Raw genomic sequence first — 17,743 nt, 5'->3', positions numbered from 1 at the left:
GAACTGGTGAAGACGTGCTGCCTGCTGACGTGCAGTTAAGCTCCAAATGTGTAATGATGTTTAACAGATAGCAGACAGATCAGTTGTTGAATAACGCCTTCTGTCAATCATCAGCCTGCAATCACATGTATTTTATTGGTTTTCCCTGAGCCGTGTGCAGAAACTCTGGCCGAGTCGTCCTGCTCACAGGTTCAGAGATGGCGAAAAGAAATCCACCTGCTCTACTTCTTTATTGGCTTTTGTGTGGTTCTGCTCTTTGTTTGGTAAGAAACCACTTTGATTTCTTTAAAGACACTTTTGCAAAAAAAAAAAAAAAAAAGTGACAATTTCATTTTTCTTTTTCAGCCCGCAGCTAAATTTCCAGGTAAGTGGGGTTTCTTTTCCACACAAGACAGGCACAAACATACCATCACCTTTCTTAAAAAAAAGATTCTTGTTATTTTTCTCAGACCATGATGTGGACGGTGGACGGGATCTGGACATTTTTGACATAAACGAAGGTATGAGAAGAGAAAAAAGCTGCAGATTTGGGGCCTGGAAGTCTAGAGCTTATTACAGATTGTCTTTGTGTGTTGTCTCCACAGCGGAAGGGTTGGATCTCGTGGAAGGAGACATCGTGGTTGACGAGGTGCAGCAGACGAGCTGCTTTCTTTGCTGATTTTTTGTTTGTGTGGGATATAACTCACCCCATCTTTATTTAATTCCTTTACGACAGTGGCAAACTCGAAATTCCATAATAGGGGATGAGTACAGGTGGCCCAAGACGATCCCGTATTATATGGAGGATGACTTGGGTAGGATGGCCTTAAACCTTGTACTGTGCTTTACATCACTTTATACTCACATGCAACTGAGTATTTACATTTTCTTGTCAAGTATTAAATAATGCCAGTGTATATTAAATTCGTCATGTAGCTGAATTTGTTACGTTAGCATACCCTAACCCTATTGCTAATCCATGCTAATTGCCTTTCAAGATGAAATATATGTTCTTGGTCTTGGATTTTATCAGATATATTTTCCCCCAAAATGCGACTTATAGTCCAGTGCGACTTCTATTCTATTTTTCTTCTTTATTATGCCTTTTTTGGCTAGTGCGACTTAAACTCTGGAGCGACATTTAGTCCAGAAAATACGGTAGTTGATAAATGTAGTTTATTTTGAAGCCTTAACTTTATAGCTCCACTGAGGAGCCGTTAAAAATACTGTCCAACTGCTACAAAGTTAACCGAAGTCGAATTTAATTGGTCTTTTATTTTGTCTTCTCTGCAGAGGTTAACGCAAAGGGTGTGATCATGAAGGCCTTTGAGCAGTATCGTCTCAAGAGCTGCATCGACTTCAAACCCTGGAGCGGAGAAGCAAATTATATTTCCATTTTCAAAGGCAGTGGGTGAGACCATAAATATCTTTTTTTTTGTCTTTGTAGCTCACAGGAAGCTAAAGTTAATTGCTGGGTTTTATTATAACTCTTAACATTGTGGGTGTCTTTCCCCTCCGGGTGAAGCTGCTTCTCCTCTGTGGGAAACCGGCACGTGGGGAAGCAGAGGCTGTCCATTGGTAGCAACTGCGACCGCATCGCCACCATCGAACACGAGTTCCTCCACGCTCTGGGTTTCTGGCACGAGCAGTCGAGAGCCGATCGGGACGATTACGTCAAAATCATGTGGGACCGCATCACAGAGGGTAGGGAACGTCTCAGGGCTCCATGAAGCCGAGCCAGGATAATTGATCTCCACACTGCTCGTGCACGCATGCATATATTTACATCATGAAAACCCAGAAACTCATCATAACGCAAAGCTTTTGAGTGGTTTGGGATGCAAAGGCAATGATAGCACTTCAGGCTAAAGGTGATTTAGAGATATGTGATAAGCATGCACATGTGTTGATTTCCTGCCCGTGTTATCTTCTGTACGCAGCACGTGGAGGAACATCAGACCTTCGCTAAGCTGCCCTGTCTGCTTTCAATGTTACAATTGCCATGAAATCAAACTTATCTTGGCAACTGAGGAGCTGTTAACAAGCTGTCAACTGTGGGAAGCCACATTTCCACCATAATCACAGGAAATTCAACGTATCTGATCTTCTGTCCCATCTTCAGATAAACAGCACAACTTCAACACCTACAACGACACCACCTCCAGCTCCCTGGGAGTACCGTACGACTATGGCTCCATGATGCACTACAGTAAAACCGCCTTCAGCAAAGAAGGGGAGCCCACCATCGTCACCAACATCCCGGCCTTCAGCGACGTCATCGGCCAGCGGATGGAGTTCAGCGACAGTGACCTGCTCAAGCTCCACCGCCTCTATAATTGCAGTAAGAAGTGTTGGATCAACGTGATCACATGTTTTTCACACACACATCAGCTGTAATTTCATTATCTTATCTCCTCATGGAAAGACGACAACCAATGAAGCAGATAAGCAAAACCTTCCCCTGATGTGCAGCTAATTTATGGCGTTCCAAAGGGCGACACTTGTTTGTCTCTCTGTCTTCCAGCCGGAGGCTCGACATTCCTGGACTCATGCGACTTTGAGCGTGAAAACATCTGCGGGATGATCCAGGGACAAGGGGACAAGGCAGACTGGGTGAGGGTGGCTTCAGCCCCTGGAGGACCCCACACAGACTACTCCAATTTGGGCAAATGTTCTGGTGAATACACACACACAACTGTCTAAATATCAGCCAACACAGGCTTCTCCAAACATGTTGAGATGATGCTTGAGGATCTTTTAATTGAAGTGGAATCCTGATCTTTAGGTTCAGGGTATTTCATGCACTTCGACACTGGCACAGCCAACAGCGGGGACACGGCTCAGCTGGAGAGCAGGCTTCTATATCCCAAAAGAGGACAACAGTGTCTGCAGTTCTACTACTACAACACTGGCGGCACCAATGACACCCTGAAGATCCACGTCCGCGAGTACGACAGCGCTAACCCTGCTGGAAAGCTCCGCTTTGTAGAGACCATAAATGGTGAGTGTCGCCATCCCAAATTCTCCAGAACGATTCAAATTGTGATTTGTGACCGAGTGAAATCGTGTGTTTTGTGAACAGCTTCTCCTCAGAAGATGTGGCAACTGCACCATGTGAGCTTAGACGCCAAAAAGAAGTTCCGGGTTGTCTTCGAAGGGACAAAAGAAGGGTCTGGGCCGGCCGCGGGGGGACTGTCGCTGGACGACATCAACATTTCTGAGACAATGTGCCCAGAATTTATTTGGCGGGTGAAAAACTTCAGCCAAGTCATGGAAAACACCCCCAACAACCAGTCCATTTTCAGCCCTCCGTTTAAATCCAAAGAAGGTTACACCTTCCAAATGCAGCTGTATCCGAACGGCACCGACAGGTACCCGGGTCAGCTGTCGGCGTTTGCTCATTTGGTTGCACGTGAAGGAGACGCTGGACAGAAATGGCCGTGCCCCTGGAAGCAGATGACCATGATGCTGATGGACCAGCACCCACACATCCAGAAACGCATGTCCAACCAGCGCAGCGTCACCACCGACCCCAACATGAAGGCAGCAGGTGGGGTCGCTTTTGATGACGCAACCTTTTAGGACATCGACGAGATTTTCTCACAATTTTTTGCCCCCCCCCGTTTCACAGACTCGGACCAGTTTTTCTGGGATGATCCTCGCAAGGTCGGCACGGAGGTCACCGACACAAACGGCTCCACGTATTTCCGAGGTCCAGGCGCCGGGACCGCCGTGTATCTGACCCATCTCAGAGCTAAGAGCCGGGACTTCATCAAGGACGGAGACGCCATCTTCCTCCTCACTATGGAGGGTAATCAGATCATCTTAAAGTCTCCCCATGTAGAATAATCTATGTATTCATCCTCTTCACTCATCATATTAGAGCATCATGTTGTTGCCTTGTTGACATCCATTTTCACTCCCCTGCTTCCTCTCTGTCTTCAGACATCTCTCATCTAACGATCAGCCAGCCTATTCCCAACGCCTGCCAAAACGTGGAGTGTCTGAACGATGGCGTCTGTGTGGTGGATGAAGGGGAGGCAACCTGCAGGTGTGTGCATATTACATCAATGTGCAAGGACATAAATAAAGACCACCTGCCTGCCTTAAACCTTGACCTGTCTTCCATCTTTGTCCTGCAGGTGCTCTGTGGGAGGTGACTGGTGGTACTACGGAGACCGCTGTCAGTTCAGCGGCTCCGTCAGTGAGAAAACCACCCTTGCACTTGCCTCTTCTCTGTCCGTGCTGGGAGCAATGGTGATAATCACCGTGGTCAGTGTCCTCTGTGTGAAGAGGAAGTACAGGAAACAAAGCAATAGCGACACCAACATTGACCTGGGAGCCCAAAGACTGTAATTGGAGATGATGAAGTTTAAAATGACAGTGGAAGGAAAAGATCATCTTCAGAAAAATGTTTTGTTTTTTTAGATAAAGATATGTATTGCCGAACATGCATTGAATTATAGTGGAATGGGAGATGGTCTTAAGCTATTAGCAGTACAGCGCATTGTATCATACTGCCCCCTACTGGTCATGTAATATAAAAACAAAAAGAAAAAGCACTGCTATTGTATGCTGTAAATAATATAAATAATTAATATTTTTATCATTAATAAAACAATCTATTGAAATAAAATCTTTTTTGACTTTTGACTTTTTTGACTTTTTTTAATCAAAAAAAATCCTGGACAACATAACTTGTATTCACAAATTTAAAATTTATTATACCAAAGACAGGAACATCACATCTGTGTTGCCTCTTTTCCATGTGGATATATTGTATGTCTGCAGTACTGAACTTGACACAGTCATGCCGGTGATAACAGTTACTGTTGTTGGGAGGTGGGATTAATAATTTGTGTGCATGTATGGCATGTTTGTGTGTTTCCGTGCATGCATGGTCCGTGTTCATTAGATCACAATGATGACTGCAGGATGTCACAATCCACGTGGAGCAGGTCATAGCGTCTCTGTGTACCTACAGTAAATTGTATGGAATGTTGAACTGCATAAGAGTGTGTGTGCGTGCGCGTGTGTGTGTGCCTGTGTGTAGGGTGACACCTCTATAAGAGCAGACTCTACTCCTTCCTTCACCAACATACAAGTATGCAGTTCCTTTAAAAAGCATCAGTATACAACATTTCTCTTATTTACAATAATTGGGAAAAAAATCATTTCTCTCAGAGAAGATTAGTAGAAGTGACTGAGTCACCAAGACGAGTATGCAACTCCTAGGAGTTAGTATTTGAAATTCCTACAAAACAAACATAAAGAATCTATGCCAGTTTACAGGCTAAGAGCCATGATTTACTGAAGAAATACAGTATTTTTAAGTGCTCTACAACAGTTAAGTGTGGTGTAATTGGTGTACCATTCCATAGAGTTCACTGATAATAAAAAGATTATGTGTCTGTTGTTTCGCTGTCGCTGTTTTTTTTGTTTGTTTTTTTAAAAAAAAGATCTCCCAGCAATGTCACTGCTTTCACATTAAAAGATATGGTAAGTTTCTTTTACAAAACAATAAAATCATAGAACTGTTGCCCATCTTGACAAGTGTAGTGGAAAGCTAACGCTATTAGCAAAAATAGACTAGTGTTGATTACATATTAGCTGGTTCTCTAATGAAAGAAAAACAAAAAGTTCCACAGTCTGTGAAAGAGATCGTTAAAGGGCTCGTTTGCGTCTCTCGTTCTGTAAATAGTTTATGTCTAATGGGAGGAGCAGTTGACAGTGCACGAGGCTGAGTGGAGCATTGTAAAGCCTCTTGAGGAAACTTGTATGCATCCTTCTGATTAAAGAAAAAAGATGATGTGCATGCTACAGCCGGGAGGGACGCGATGCTGTAGTGGGTGCTGTTGACATTTAAAGAGGGGTGTCGTAGTAATCAGAGGGCTGCTCGCTTCCCGCGGGCTTCTGCTGCCTCTGCTGATGCTGCTTCATGATTTCCTTTACCTCCTCCTCCAGCTCTGGTGGGATGATGAACTGGTCGTCGGGGTCTGGCTGGGCCGGAGCGGTGAAGTATCCTCCAGGCTTTTTCGACGGCGCGTCGGCGGCCACCTCGATAAGGTTGTGGCTCTGCTCCTGCTGCGCCACCGATCCGTTGACCCTCCTTTTACCCGCCAACCTTCCTCCATCCGCGGCTCCAGCTCCGACTCCCTGCCAACTCTCGTCTCTCTCCAGCCCGTTCTCGGCCTCGCCGAAGTTCAAGTTGATCCCCTCCTCCGGGGGCTCTGGGGTGCACGGTGGTGGTGGTGGTGGCGGGGGTAGTGTTAACAGTGCTGGCTCCTGGGTGGAGGACGAGGGTGGCGATGTTTGGGGAGAGCACTCGGCTTTAAGGCAGTGGACATCTGCTTCTACTTCCACACGGCTTCCATTCGAGAAAACGCCTGCGATGGGCTCCTCGTCCTCGCTGTCCAGCCCATTGTCAGACAGTGCGCTGGAGAAGGTTGCGCTAGACAGCTGCCTCTGAAAGGATCCCGCTAAGCAGACAGGGTGGAGGGCACAGCAGCTGCGCGCGGAGGGCAGCTCTGAGCTCGGGAACAGGTACTGGCAGGGCTGGGTGGTAGCGTGGGCCTGCTGGTGTGTCGACAGTGGGTGGGTCTGGTGGTGCATGTGGAGGTGGGGGTGATGGGCCTGCTCGTGCAGGAGCACCAAGGAGCTCTGCGGGGGTTCGTCGGACGACGCTGTGGAGCCCACTTCGCTGCTCATTTCACTCGTGCTGATCTCGCTGCTGATTTCACTGCAGGAAGAAGGCGGGACAGGGAGAGAGCCATCCGACGGCCTCTCTTTGATGGCAGAGGAGGATGAGGGATAGGGGCCCAGGCCTGGGCTCGGAGGTGGCTGGGCTGGCTCAGAACAGCAGCAGGAGCAGCAGTCTTCGCTCACACTCAGCTGGACCACAACAGCGCTGATGCTGTCTGTGCAGCCGTAACCCTGCGCCAGCGTGCACAGTTTCTTAGCAGCGGCCAAGCCGTCGGGGACGTTTCGGACGGCCTCCACGGCCTCGGCAGGGGACACGGCGTCCCATAGGCCCCGGCTACCCAGAATGAAGAATTCATCCTGAGAGGTGAGAGTGATTGTCTGCACGTGCGGACAGGGAAGGACGGCCGGGTAGAGGAAGGAGTAGCCCATGATACGTGTGGAATCGGTCACACCATTGACCTTGTTATCCTGACGGAATAAAAATCCATTAGTGACAAACGCCATGGAAATATCAATGTGCTTTGTGAGTTTCAGGTTTTTTACCTCTGTAATGATGGCCCTGTGCTGTCTGATCCTCCTGTACTCCTCCTCGAGCCCGATATTGTGAAGCAGCGACATCGGCAACGGTTTCCCATCACGGCACAGGATGGCCTGGCACTTGCCCACATTAGCAGCAGTGAGTGTGAAGCACCCTCCGGGATCAGTCGGGTCATGGCGGATGTGACACAGAGCTGCTGAGCCGCCCAGTTTCTGTCCTGCAGTTCCAAGTTTTCTAGAATGGTTTAAAAAAAAAAAAAAAAAAAAAAAAAAAGAACCCATTAAGCAACAGGATAAGAATAATTTGTGACAGGAGTGAAATTGAGGCTGTTGTGTACCTTTGCATGACAAGGAAGGTGTTGGTCATGTAGTCCTCTTCGCTCTTGGTCTTGTGTATTTCTTCTGCCAACACGTCATTCATGGTGCACTGCAAAAGGTAGGGAACCTCCACGTTCCTGTCTCCATCGAACACGCCGTACAGAGCCTCCCGGCTGCCGCAGAAGCTGTTCACAGACAGAGCTGCCACGCACAACCTAAAGAAAGAGGGTCGTCAGGAAGAAAGGGCAGCTGAAAAGACACAGTCATTCCTCTCACTACTCAACAGAGAAGACATAGGCAGCAAAAATTGCTTAAGCATCACTTGGATATTAAGTGGAGACAACGAAATATTGAAAACTTGACTCAGCCCATACAGATATATTCCTATTTTAAATGAACACCGTACTGATATCGTCCTCTAACAGCACATTCTCTCGACTCTGAGTTCATCGGGGCTTCGCTGTGACGCTGGCCTGTTGGCTGTTTTTCTGTTTTCTCCATTGACTACTATCAAACCCACTTGTTCTTGACGCCCGAGGCCTCCGTGTAGCCGTGGCTCCACACAGCGGGCCCACCAGTTGTCTCGTTCGATGAAAAGGTTGGTGGTGGATCAATACGGAAGCAGCGAATATTACTGGGGAAAAAAGGTCAAATTCACTGAATATGTAGAGAAAAACAACCGAAAGCTTGGCCCTTTATGACACAGTGACACATGCGATATTATTGCCTGATCTGTACCTTAAAGCTAATATACTAATTACATACTTGAGTTGCTCAAGGGTCTTGTGGTCCAGATTCAGACGAGGATTTCCTGTCAGGTCCAGCTCCTGGAGCTTGGGAGGCAGATTTTCAGGCAGGCTGATCTCGCTCAGTTCATTGCAGCTCAGATCTACACACTGACAACAGAGGCCCAGATGTAAGCTCCCGGGGGCTCGTGCAGCGCATAACAACGGAGATGCATGTGCGATGCTGCTGCTGCTGCTCTCTTACTTTCATCTCCATCAGCTGCATGACTTCTGGAAAGACCTCGATGGAGTTGGAGTGGGCGATGAGCGTGTGCATCCGCCGACAGTTCATGATGGTGGTGGGCACGGTCTTCAGCATGTTCCCGCTCAGGTCCACCTCCTCCAACTCCTCCAACTTTGCCATTTTACTATGAGGAATAAATGCAAATTTGAACAGAAAATCTGCTCATTAATCATCCTTAGTTCATTTAATGAACATGGTTTTGTTCCAGCATGTCATATTAACTGACAGATTCTGAGATCAATTTTATATTTTGTAGCACCTTAATAATTGTTTTTCTCCACGGAAACATTCAATAAACAAGTCAGCCAAATGTTTTTCCATCCATAATATTGATAAAATCAAATCCTGTAACATAATTGCCCTCAACAGTCCATTATCACTCTGACTTTTACTGACAGGAAAGCAGCTCTAAATAGATTTATAACGATAAGAACTTTTGAGTGAACGTGAATGTAAAAAGGTTTTACCTGGCTGGGAAAGTCTGGAGATGATTGTAAGCCATGTGCAGAACGCGCAGGTGTGTGTGGCCGGTCAGCATGGGCACACACTTGTCCGTGAGCCGGTTATTGGTGAGGTAGAGTTCCTGCAGAACACTGTGGCTGTCCTCCGACAGGCTGGATGGCGGCATGTGCTCCAGCTTATTTGCTGAAGCGTTGACGCATCTTAAGCTGAAATAAAAAGTGCAGATTCACCTTTTTGCCTCTCCAGAACGTGGACGAGTGGCTTCATTTTCAAATTGTCATGACCTCAATGCATTTTCATTCATCTTTGCGCCATTGTTTTTTCTGTAAAGGCCTCAACTAAAATCCTATCCATCATTTCTGTCCTTCCCCTTCGTCATCCTCATCTGCATTGTCCCCCTCAATCTTCTGCTCAAATTTCTGTACATGAAACTACTCAACAGTTTCAGCTGATGATTAATGTTACCTGTCACATTTGAGGAACAGGTTGCAGGGCAGCTCCAATAGTTGATTGTGCTGTACGTCTAAAACCTCCAGCAGGGGGCGCTCCACCCTTTCAGGCAGTTTCTGCAGCTGGTTGTATCCAACGCTCAGCTTCCTCAGACTGTTGCTGCAGAGCAACCTGCAGCAAAAATAACATTACAGACACAAATGCTTCAGGCTTCTGGAGAGGAAAACAGGTGGTATGGTGATAACATTACAAGGAGAAAAGGATGCTGTGAAATAGCTGTCGCCTACAAGTGAAATACATCACTGTGACACATTTTCAATAATAATTACAAATAGAGACACTGGGGACACAAGAGTAAAAGATGGATAGCTATGATGGCCAAGAAGTTAAGCAGCAAACTGTATGAAGGAGAATGAAGAGGAAGAGAAAGTCCCCAAATTGACCTTCTAAAAGCACATAAAGTGGAGGGAAATGGATGGCACGTTTGGAGGTCTCAGGCTGTCCGTGTGATGTATGAGGCTCTATTAAGAACAGATGACTGGTCACCAGAGGGCCAGGGAGGGAAAACACAGCACTTTACTCAGCATTGCAGGCCGGGATGAACTCACCGTGCTGGGAGTTCAGCGATTAGGTTATGGCTCACATCCAGAACTTCGAGTTTCTTAGCTTCACACAGCCAGTCTGGCAAGGCCTCCATATGATTCCTGCAGGAGGAGAGTGGGTGAATGTGATGCTGGTGCTGGTGCTGTGATGTATGTGCAGTTAGAAAAGTGTGATAACCACCATGGAATCTAAATTACGAGGACACGGAACTGGAATTGGAATCAGCTCTGCTCTACAAAAGACATAATCTTCTGCTCTGTTTAGAACTGTTTGGTGTTACTATATTACATTGTCTTATCCCAGATTAACTTTAATTAGCTGACTGAGCTCACATTTGTGTTGTGAACCCCATTTTCAGAAGTGTCACGGACATAATCAAAGATCTCATTAACGCTGTAATGGAGATCCAGTGAGGTTTGACTGGGAATGAGATTTCTTAAATACGTTTTTTACAATTAGAGCTACGTTCCTTTGTGTGTGTAAAGTGTGATTTGTCTCACCTCGAAATGTCCATGTAAGTGAGATTGGAGGGCACGGGGCTGATAACCAGTTGCTGCAGCTCTGTGGGGAGACATGCAAACGCATTAACCTACAGCAAGGACAGATAGTCAATTACAAGAGCAGGTAAATGAGAAATACAGTCATGTTCGGGAGGTGACTGCTGGCAAGAAACACCAAGATGATGGAGGAGAACGATGCAAATGCATTCAGTTAATGAATTCACGGGAGAGCATGAGGAAATTAAAACCATGTGTGCACAGGAAAAAAAAACCCAGGATTAAACGGAATGGATATCATACATTCAGATCAGATAGGCAGAAATCAGAGAGGTGGTGAGGATGAGAGGAGAGTCAGTGCGTCTTTGCTAACCACACACGTCCCTCGTGGGGGAAAAAACCCACCGTTGCTGGAGGCGTAGATGCCTTTAAGAAAGGAACCTTTGGCCTTGAGGCAGGCGATGCGGTTCCTCTCGCAGTGGAGCATCTCCAGCTTGGGGAAGACGCAGGCGTCGAGCTCCGTCAGCCTGTTGTCCCGTACGTCCAGCTGGGTCACGTGTCTGAGCAGGTCGGGCTCATCTGGGACCACGCTGGAGATCTTATTCAACCTGACGGGGGGGAGCAAAGGTTGAGCTGCACAGGTGGAGACCTTTGTAGTGTTTCAAGAAGCGTGCCCCAGGATATGGATATATTTCACTCTCTCCACACTTTTATGTTCCAAACAACAGATGGAGACAATTTCTTTCTTTCTGTTCACTCAAATAAAACACGTGCTCTTTATTCAAACCAGTCGTCATATCTGATGACGGGTTTACATGATGAAAATCATTTAAATTCCAGTAGAACTGAAAACAGACAACAGCAAGAATTATGTTGATCTTCAGCCCCCCCCCCAAAAAACCTGCTTTGAATTTCTCAAAAGTAAATCAACAATTAAGGCCGCAGCACCGACGCAGAGTGACCTTTGCACGTCAGGTGAGAACGTCTGGAAACACACTTGGTGAACCTGTCTGAGTAACCTCATGCGGGGTGAAGTATTAACTTGGGAAATAGTGCAAGTCACTTCTGCTGTGTGCTTTAACCCAAAGTGGTGGAGGCACAGCAGCTGGTGGTCTCCTCTATGTGCTTCTGTTTCCATCATTAGAAAGGTGACATCTGCGATCAACTACATGTCCGGGGACAAGCATGACTATGGATTCTGTTGGTGTTTGATGCTGGAAACCCCAATATTCAACACCAAGTTAAGTGCAGCAACATTTACACAATATGGCTGCGCTTTCATACCTCAGATCGATGTGTTTGACACGAAGCAGTCGGAAATTCTGCAGGGTGAGTGTTTCCAGGCTGTTTCCAGCCATGCACAACTTCTCCATGGAGGGTAACTGCTCCAGGATTTGGGGCACGTGGTTGAAGTGGTTGAAAGAAAGGCCCAAGTAGCTCAGCCTCTGGAGGGATCCAAGCTCCCCAGGCAGCTCATTTAGGTTGTTACCATCCAACAGGAACGTCTGCAAACTGAGAACACAAATTACATTTCATCCAAGCAAAATCTCATCTTGTTTGCACTGTCTACCTTTTTACAGCGCACATAAACACACATCAGCCAGCAGATGGCAGCAGCAGCTCACACGCCCTACTGGCCACTTCAGGAATTTACAGATGCAAATGATCATTCTGCATAATTCTCATCTAATTTCACTGAAACCCAAATATCATATATTAAAAGGACACATTTGTTAATTACACATTTGTTAAAACTCCCTAATCGAATTACACTCATTTCTGGAGTTCCACTTTTAGGGTAACATGAGTAGTTGACTCATGGAGGATTTATCACATTTATAAATGTTGCTGATAAAGTTTAATATAATTGTCAGATTAGCTGAAGGTTATCTCAACCCCCTTTAATAGAAGATTTTCATTAAACTAAATAGCCTGTAAATGATTATAACCTGAAAATAAACTACTTGTATCGGCCTTTAAAAGGGGAGGCCACAACTGTGGCAAAATGTCACCGGAGCTCACACGCGATCTGCACATGGCGTGTTGTTGTTTGCTAATGTGTTGAAACCAGCAAAGTACATCCGAGGAGTTGTTCTGCCACTTGCTTGTTGCTAGGTAACGCCCACATTTGACTATGTAAACTTCTGATACTCTTCTGATATGCACACTGGTTTTCTGCCCCCCTCAAAGGGCAGAGGTACAAATATAAACCAGACGACTGGAATTAGCAAATATGTCAGCTACGCGTTAGCGATTCTCCTCATCTGCAATAACGCCCTCTTCTCATGACTCACTTTGTCATCGCTCCCACAGAACACGGGACAGAGACCAGGTAGTTGCAGCTCAGGTTGACCTCTGTCAGTGTGGGAATGTCACAAATGGCCAGAGGAAACTGACTCAGGTGGTTGTTGGACAGGTTGAGGCTCCGCAGACGAGAAAACCTGGAAAAAAAATAAAACGAGCTTATTAACTCCTGTGAAGTGAGAGACGTTTGCACCAAAGTAAACACACACACACACACACACACACACACACACACGCGCACTGTTGTCATGCTTTTTATAGCGTCCTGTTGAGCAAACAATGGCAGCGTCGATGTCGGTGTTGTTCAATGAAACACCAGCAACCAGTGGCATTTGGAGCGGTGTCCTATGGCACAGTTTTGACCTTCAGAGGGGCGAGTCCCCTTGAGGGACAGGTGAGGCACTCTGAGCTCTGTCTTTATCGATCCGTGCCGACACATGGGGACACTCCAGTACAGCTGTGTCAGAGATGGGCAAGAGGCCATGTAGGATGAGGCTCAGAGGCTGAAGTGGCTGCTTGAGCTGCCGATGCTTAATTTCCTTTTAATGTGGACACACTGGTTACACTCAGAATGGCTGCATATCACGGCAAACCATTTATCAGGGTTATTGATTAGGGTGGAATGGTAATTCAGGCTGAGGGTGACTCCTCTGTGGTGGGATGGGGTGTGCAGGCAAATGTCATTCCCCTATTAAATCAGCCTGCAATCTGCTGAGTAACACTCACACCCCCTCCCCACAATCTCCCTTTGTCTGTGTCATACTGCTCCCATCACTTCAGTCTTCTTCTTTGCAAATGACCTTTGGAAATCAAAGCTGTTCTCATTATTGTATAATTAATAGCAGGTGAAATGACAGTGTGGTGCACTTAACGGCTGCATTCATAATCAATAATGTCTCTTCGAGGTCGTTATTTAGATCCAACCTCATCCTTCTTTCATTCTATGAGAAACCACCAACAGTAGTTACTTAAGGCAAAGATATTAGTGAGCACAACAAAGCGAGCCACACTTCTATAGATTTTTTATGTGGTAGTTATGTTATTCTGTCCCAACAGTGCTCCATTATCAACACTGTTTCCAGCCATATACTGGGATCTCGCAGCTCAGTGGCAGTGATAAACCCGGTGGAATCGCCAACTGTAACAGATAATGGATAACGTGAACTAGCTATCGTCAACGCAGTGACGCTTCAACTCATCTCACGGTCCCTGGGGCTGAATAAACCGGTCGTGTTGGGGGCTATTTGATTGAACTGTGTGAAAATCAAAACTACAATGTACATCAAGAAGAGCATTCCCAATGTTTTTACTGCTAAAATGATTTTTATTGTTTGAATCAGATTATTCTGCCGTCGCCTAATGAAAGATCAAACTCAAAAACCAAAAAAGCTCATCATAATTCAGTCCAGTAATTTTCAATTTGAGTCCTTCACAAAGCAACGTCACACACTCTGTAAAGGAATAATCCAATCGCTATTCCCATGGTGAACAGTGAACTGTGTCTTACAGTGAAGTGCATGCTGGGAAGAGCGTTCCATGCCAAGGGAAAGAGCTGATATCCCAGACTAGTGATTGTGCTTATCTGAGGGGCAGATCACCGACCAGATTGAAAGGCAAAGGTATGAGGCAAGTGACTTTCGAACCACTATACCCCGTGTTGAAAAACTATTATTTACAGTTAAGCAAAAACACACTCCCAAAACTGCAGTTTACACTTAAACATAGACACCAACCGTAACAGAGCTCACACGCAGTATTATTGTACTTTAATCTGGCTCTTTAGACTTTGGTCTCACGGGGCTAGAGTGAGTACTCACTACACGCCTCTGTCAAAATGCCTCCACTTTCATATTCTTTCTCAGTTTTGACCTCTTTCTGTCATAGTGGGTCAAACGCGGATGAGCCTGCTTAGAGGTTGGCAGAACAAAATAGATATTATCTTGCTTGGCCAGCAGGGGGGCTGTGTAGCGCCAACGATTAAAGGACTGGTAATTTTAGATTTATTTTTATTTCTGTAGTTTTTATAGAGACGGCCGATATTCTCAGGAATGCTGTCACTGAAGAGGAACATTGATTCCTCGCATGCTTTATTTCCCCACGGTTTCTTTTTCTACTGTAAACAAGAAAACAGGACTCTCTCCACCTCAAAAATGTAGAAACTACTAAACAAACACACACTCAAATTCACACCGTTTGCTAACGTAAACAACATTCTTCAAAACGAAAGTTTGCAACACAGTTTAAGTGTACACACACCCACACACACACACGTGCACACATGTCTTGGCTATGGGCTTTAATCTGGGACCATGATAAGCATGCAGCAGATGGTGCCCACAGAGAGAGAGAGAGAGTGAGAGAGAGCGAGAGGGAGAGAGAGAGAGACACATTAAAAGCTTCCCATGTAGTCACATCAACCCTTCTGTGCTCTGGACTCTTTTAGCCTAGCCTGGCACAGAATAAAGCTCTGGCTAGCTTCTCCGGTCCCAGTGTGCCCGTGGCCCCAGTCCTAAAATGCTCAGGTTGATTGCTTGCAAATTGCAGGCAACAGATAAAGCTGTTCAAACCAGGCGGCCATGACCTGCTGTGTCCAATGAAGCCTCGCTCTGTGAGCGTCTCATCTCGCCTCTTCCTGAACGACAGCCCATGTCATCTCCTGTTGTGTTGCAATTACGCTCATCTTTGTTAAACCTTCTCAAGAATAATCTGGCCTGATCTAGCTCATCCGGAGCGGACACGTCCCTTCGACCTGCGTGTCCCTGCTCTGCATCCTTCCACCTCTCAGGTGTGTGTACCATAGACTGATGGTGCAATTATTTACCTCTGCAACTGCTGCAGCCGCTGATCAGCAGACAGGAAGTTGTGTTTAAGATTGAGGTGAGTGAGGTCCTGGCTGTAGAACAGATTGGGGGGGAGCTGCTCCAGGCTGCAGCAGGACAGATCCACCGAGTTGATCCTCTGAGACACCATCTAGATGGAGGTAGGAATGTTTCAGAGGGGGGAAAAAAAGAAAAACGTGAGGTAAGAAAGAGAAACAAGGAGTTAAATACGATTATCTCCACTACACACGGCTTCAGTAGTGAAGTGTAGCCAGCACCCGAGAGGTCAGATGTCATTCAGGAGCCAATCTTATTAGGATTAGGCCGTCCAGCAGGTTGGTGGCTGAACATTACATTATTGTCTAATCCAGTTAACTGCATGTTTGAAGGGCGGTTAACACGTGACCATGCCTTGCTCAAATTTACAGAAATAAGCAAGCTGTCATTCGACAGACGCGTCAGCTGGGTCCACAAGAAAGAAATATGCGGTTGGTAAATTTCAGCTTTCAGTCTGGAGCTAGCTAGAGGCTCAGGAGTTGTTAGTGGGTCACGTGCCGCCTCTATCCAGGCTTCTATTCTGAGTGGCCCTCTGGGTGCGGGTGACATGCACGTCCCTGTTAATATTTAGATAAGAGGTTTTCTGGCCGTGGCCCACTTGAGTTCAAATGAACAAAAGCCATGAGCGGGGTCTATTACTTTAAATACACCCAGAAACTTATTTTTAAATAGCATAGGGCGAAACAATGTGCTGGTGGGCAGTGAAATTTGGGCGGGAGCAGGGCCACCTTTGTGGAATTTCTTTCTCCTCACCTTCAACTTGCAGTCATGCATGTTCCGACTTATGTCCTGTACAACGCAGCTGACCATATGCTTGTGTTCTCCCTTTTTCTTTTGCTAACACTTGTGCACTATGCGCACGGTACCTTGGCAGCGTGTCGGTGCCAGCGCAGGTGCTCCGTGAAGCTGTCAAAGCTGACGTAGTAGGTCTGACTCTGAGGCCCCGCTGAGCTGAACGCCAAGCAGTGATTGTGCTTCTTCACCTCCTCCACCTACGAAGCATCACACAAACGGCGTTAAAGGCGAAGCTACGTCTGATCTCCCGCTGAACGTACACAGTGCCGAGTGGTGAAAGAAAAGGAGAGATGGGATAGTACAGCAGTACAGCAACCAGAACGCACCATAGCTGTGGGGGAGACAAATTCAGCCAAGCAGCTGCATGTTGAATCTGAGGCACGTTTAATCATATGACGCAGGCATGTGCGTGACTCAAGCGAGAGCAAATGTATGTACAATGGCTGCTTTAGGCAGGCAGAGTCAGGCACACTTAAGCACGAGTTTCTGTGAATGGCTGACTAGTTACAGTCGGTAACGAAATATTGGCACGCAAACACACAAACACACACAGGCACATTTAGGGCCCCTGCATGGATGACTGGAGGTCATGTGTTGTGTTTAAGAACTGGGTGCGGTTGAGTGCGATGTGGTTTTGTGTCAGGAAGGACCGCGAAACAATAACTGAACAAAAACGTGTTTCTACAAAAACATGAAGAGAAACTGTCCGTCAATATCGCGTTTCAGGATCCTAAACGGTTCGAGTATGTCTTGGCTCCAGATGTGACAGTTCCAAAATGTTGCTGAAAACTCTTTGACGATGAAAGATTATGAAAGATTTGGCTCGCACCCTTCCTGTGTGACCTTGGGCTAAAACAAACCAAGCAGGAAGTATTATTGATGCAATGTAAACAGACAAACGTCTCTGCAGGGAGACACGTTTAAAGGACCGTAGAAGTGGCCTCGTCAGGTGGTATAATGACAGTTTATAAATCCAGTCCTCGAGGGCCGTATCCAAGCCAGACTTTCTGTCCTACAGGTCAACACCTTCACCTGGGGCTCCATTTACCTTGGTGAAAGCATTCCCTGCCTGGTAGGATGTAAATCCCGGCTTGAATTCAACCCTCGAGGAATGGATTTGACCTCCTGATGGGCAAGTCCAATCCATAAAGGCTAGAATCCAGCCAGGTTTTGCATCCTACCAGGGAGAAA

The 17,743-nt window shown here is 46.4% G+C and overlaps 2 protein-coding genes across 2 annotated transcripts in view; one reads left to right on the top strand and one right to left on the bottom strand.

The window, feature by feature from the left end:
- Window positions 1-48: 48 nt before the first annotated feature.
- On the top strand, window positions 49-4,596 carry mep1bb (meprin A subunit beta b). The gene is made up of 14 exons (XM_029831010.1): window positions 49-263; window positions 346-364; window positions 450-500; window positions 585-628; window positions 716-794; window positions 1,273-1,390; window positions 1,505-1,683; window positions 2,102-2,320; window positions 2,504-2,656; window positions 2,765-2,980; window positions 3,062-3,529; window positions 3,611-3,790; window positions 3,925-4,030; window positions 4,122-4,596. The coding sequence occupies exons 1-14, from the start codon at window positions 198-200 to the stop codon at window positions 4,333-4,335; spliced, it is 2,112 nt and encodes a 703-aa protein (XP_029686870.1). The 5' UTR covers window positions 49-197; the 3' UTR covers window positions 4,336-4,596.
- Window positions 4,597-4,677: 81 nt separating this feature from the next.
- The window catches only part of phlpp1 (PH domain and leucine rich repeat protein phosphatase 1), a 29,945-nt gene continuing 16,879 nt past the window's right edge, over window positions 4,678-17,743 (bottom strand). The window contains exons 3-17 of the mRNA XM_011616120.2: window positions 16,624-16,749; window positions 15,703-15,851; window positions 12,872-13,018; window positions 11,862-12,089; window positions 10,983-11,185; window positions 10,581-10,641; window positions 10,086-10,181; window positions 9,493-9,648; window positions 9,033-9,233; window positions 8,527-8,689; window positions 8,302-8,432; window positions 8,057-8,170; window positions 7,557-7,751; window positions 7,225-7,453; window positions 4,678-7,149 (exon numbers count right to left, since the gene is read on the bottom strand). Of these exons, the coding sequence (XP_011614422.2) occupies window positions 5,842-7,149; window positions 7,225-7,453; window positions 7,557-7,751; window positions 8,057-8,170; window positions 8,302-8,432; window positions 8,527-8,689; window positions 9,033-9,233; window positions 9,493-9,648; window positions 10,086-10,181; window positions 10,581-10,641; window positions 10,983-11,185; window positions 11,862-12,089; window positions 12,872-13,018; window positions 15,703-15,851; window positions 16,624-16,749 (3,507 nt within the window). The 3' untranslated portion in view covers window positions 4,678-5,841. The remainder of the gene's footprint in view (window positions 7,150-7,224; window positions 7,454-7,556; window positions 7,752-8,056; window positions 8,171-8,301; window positions 8,433-8,526; window positions 8,690-9,032; window positions 9,234-9,492; window positions 9,649-10,085; window positions 10,182-10,580; window positions 10,642-10,982; window positions 11,186-11,861; window positions 12,090-12,871; window positions 13,019-15,702; window positions 15,852-16,623; window positions 16,750-17,743) is intronic.

The sequence above is a fragment of the Takifugu rubripes genome, chromosome 22, assembly GCF_901000725.2.
Source record: "Takifugu rubripes chromosome 22, fTakRub1.2, whole genome shotgun sequence".
In the NCBI taxonomy this organism is placed as follows: Eukaryota; Metazoa; Chordata; class Actinopteri; order Tetraodontiformes; family Tetraodontidae; genus Takifugu; species Takifugu rubripes.
The sequence above is the reverse complement of the archived record's forward strand: the minus strand, read 5'-3'. Positions and strand labels throughout refer to the sequence as shown.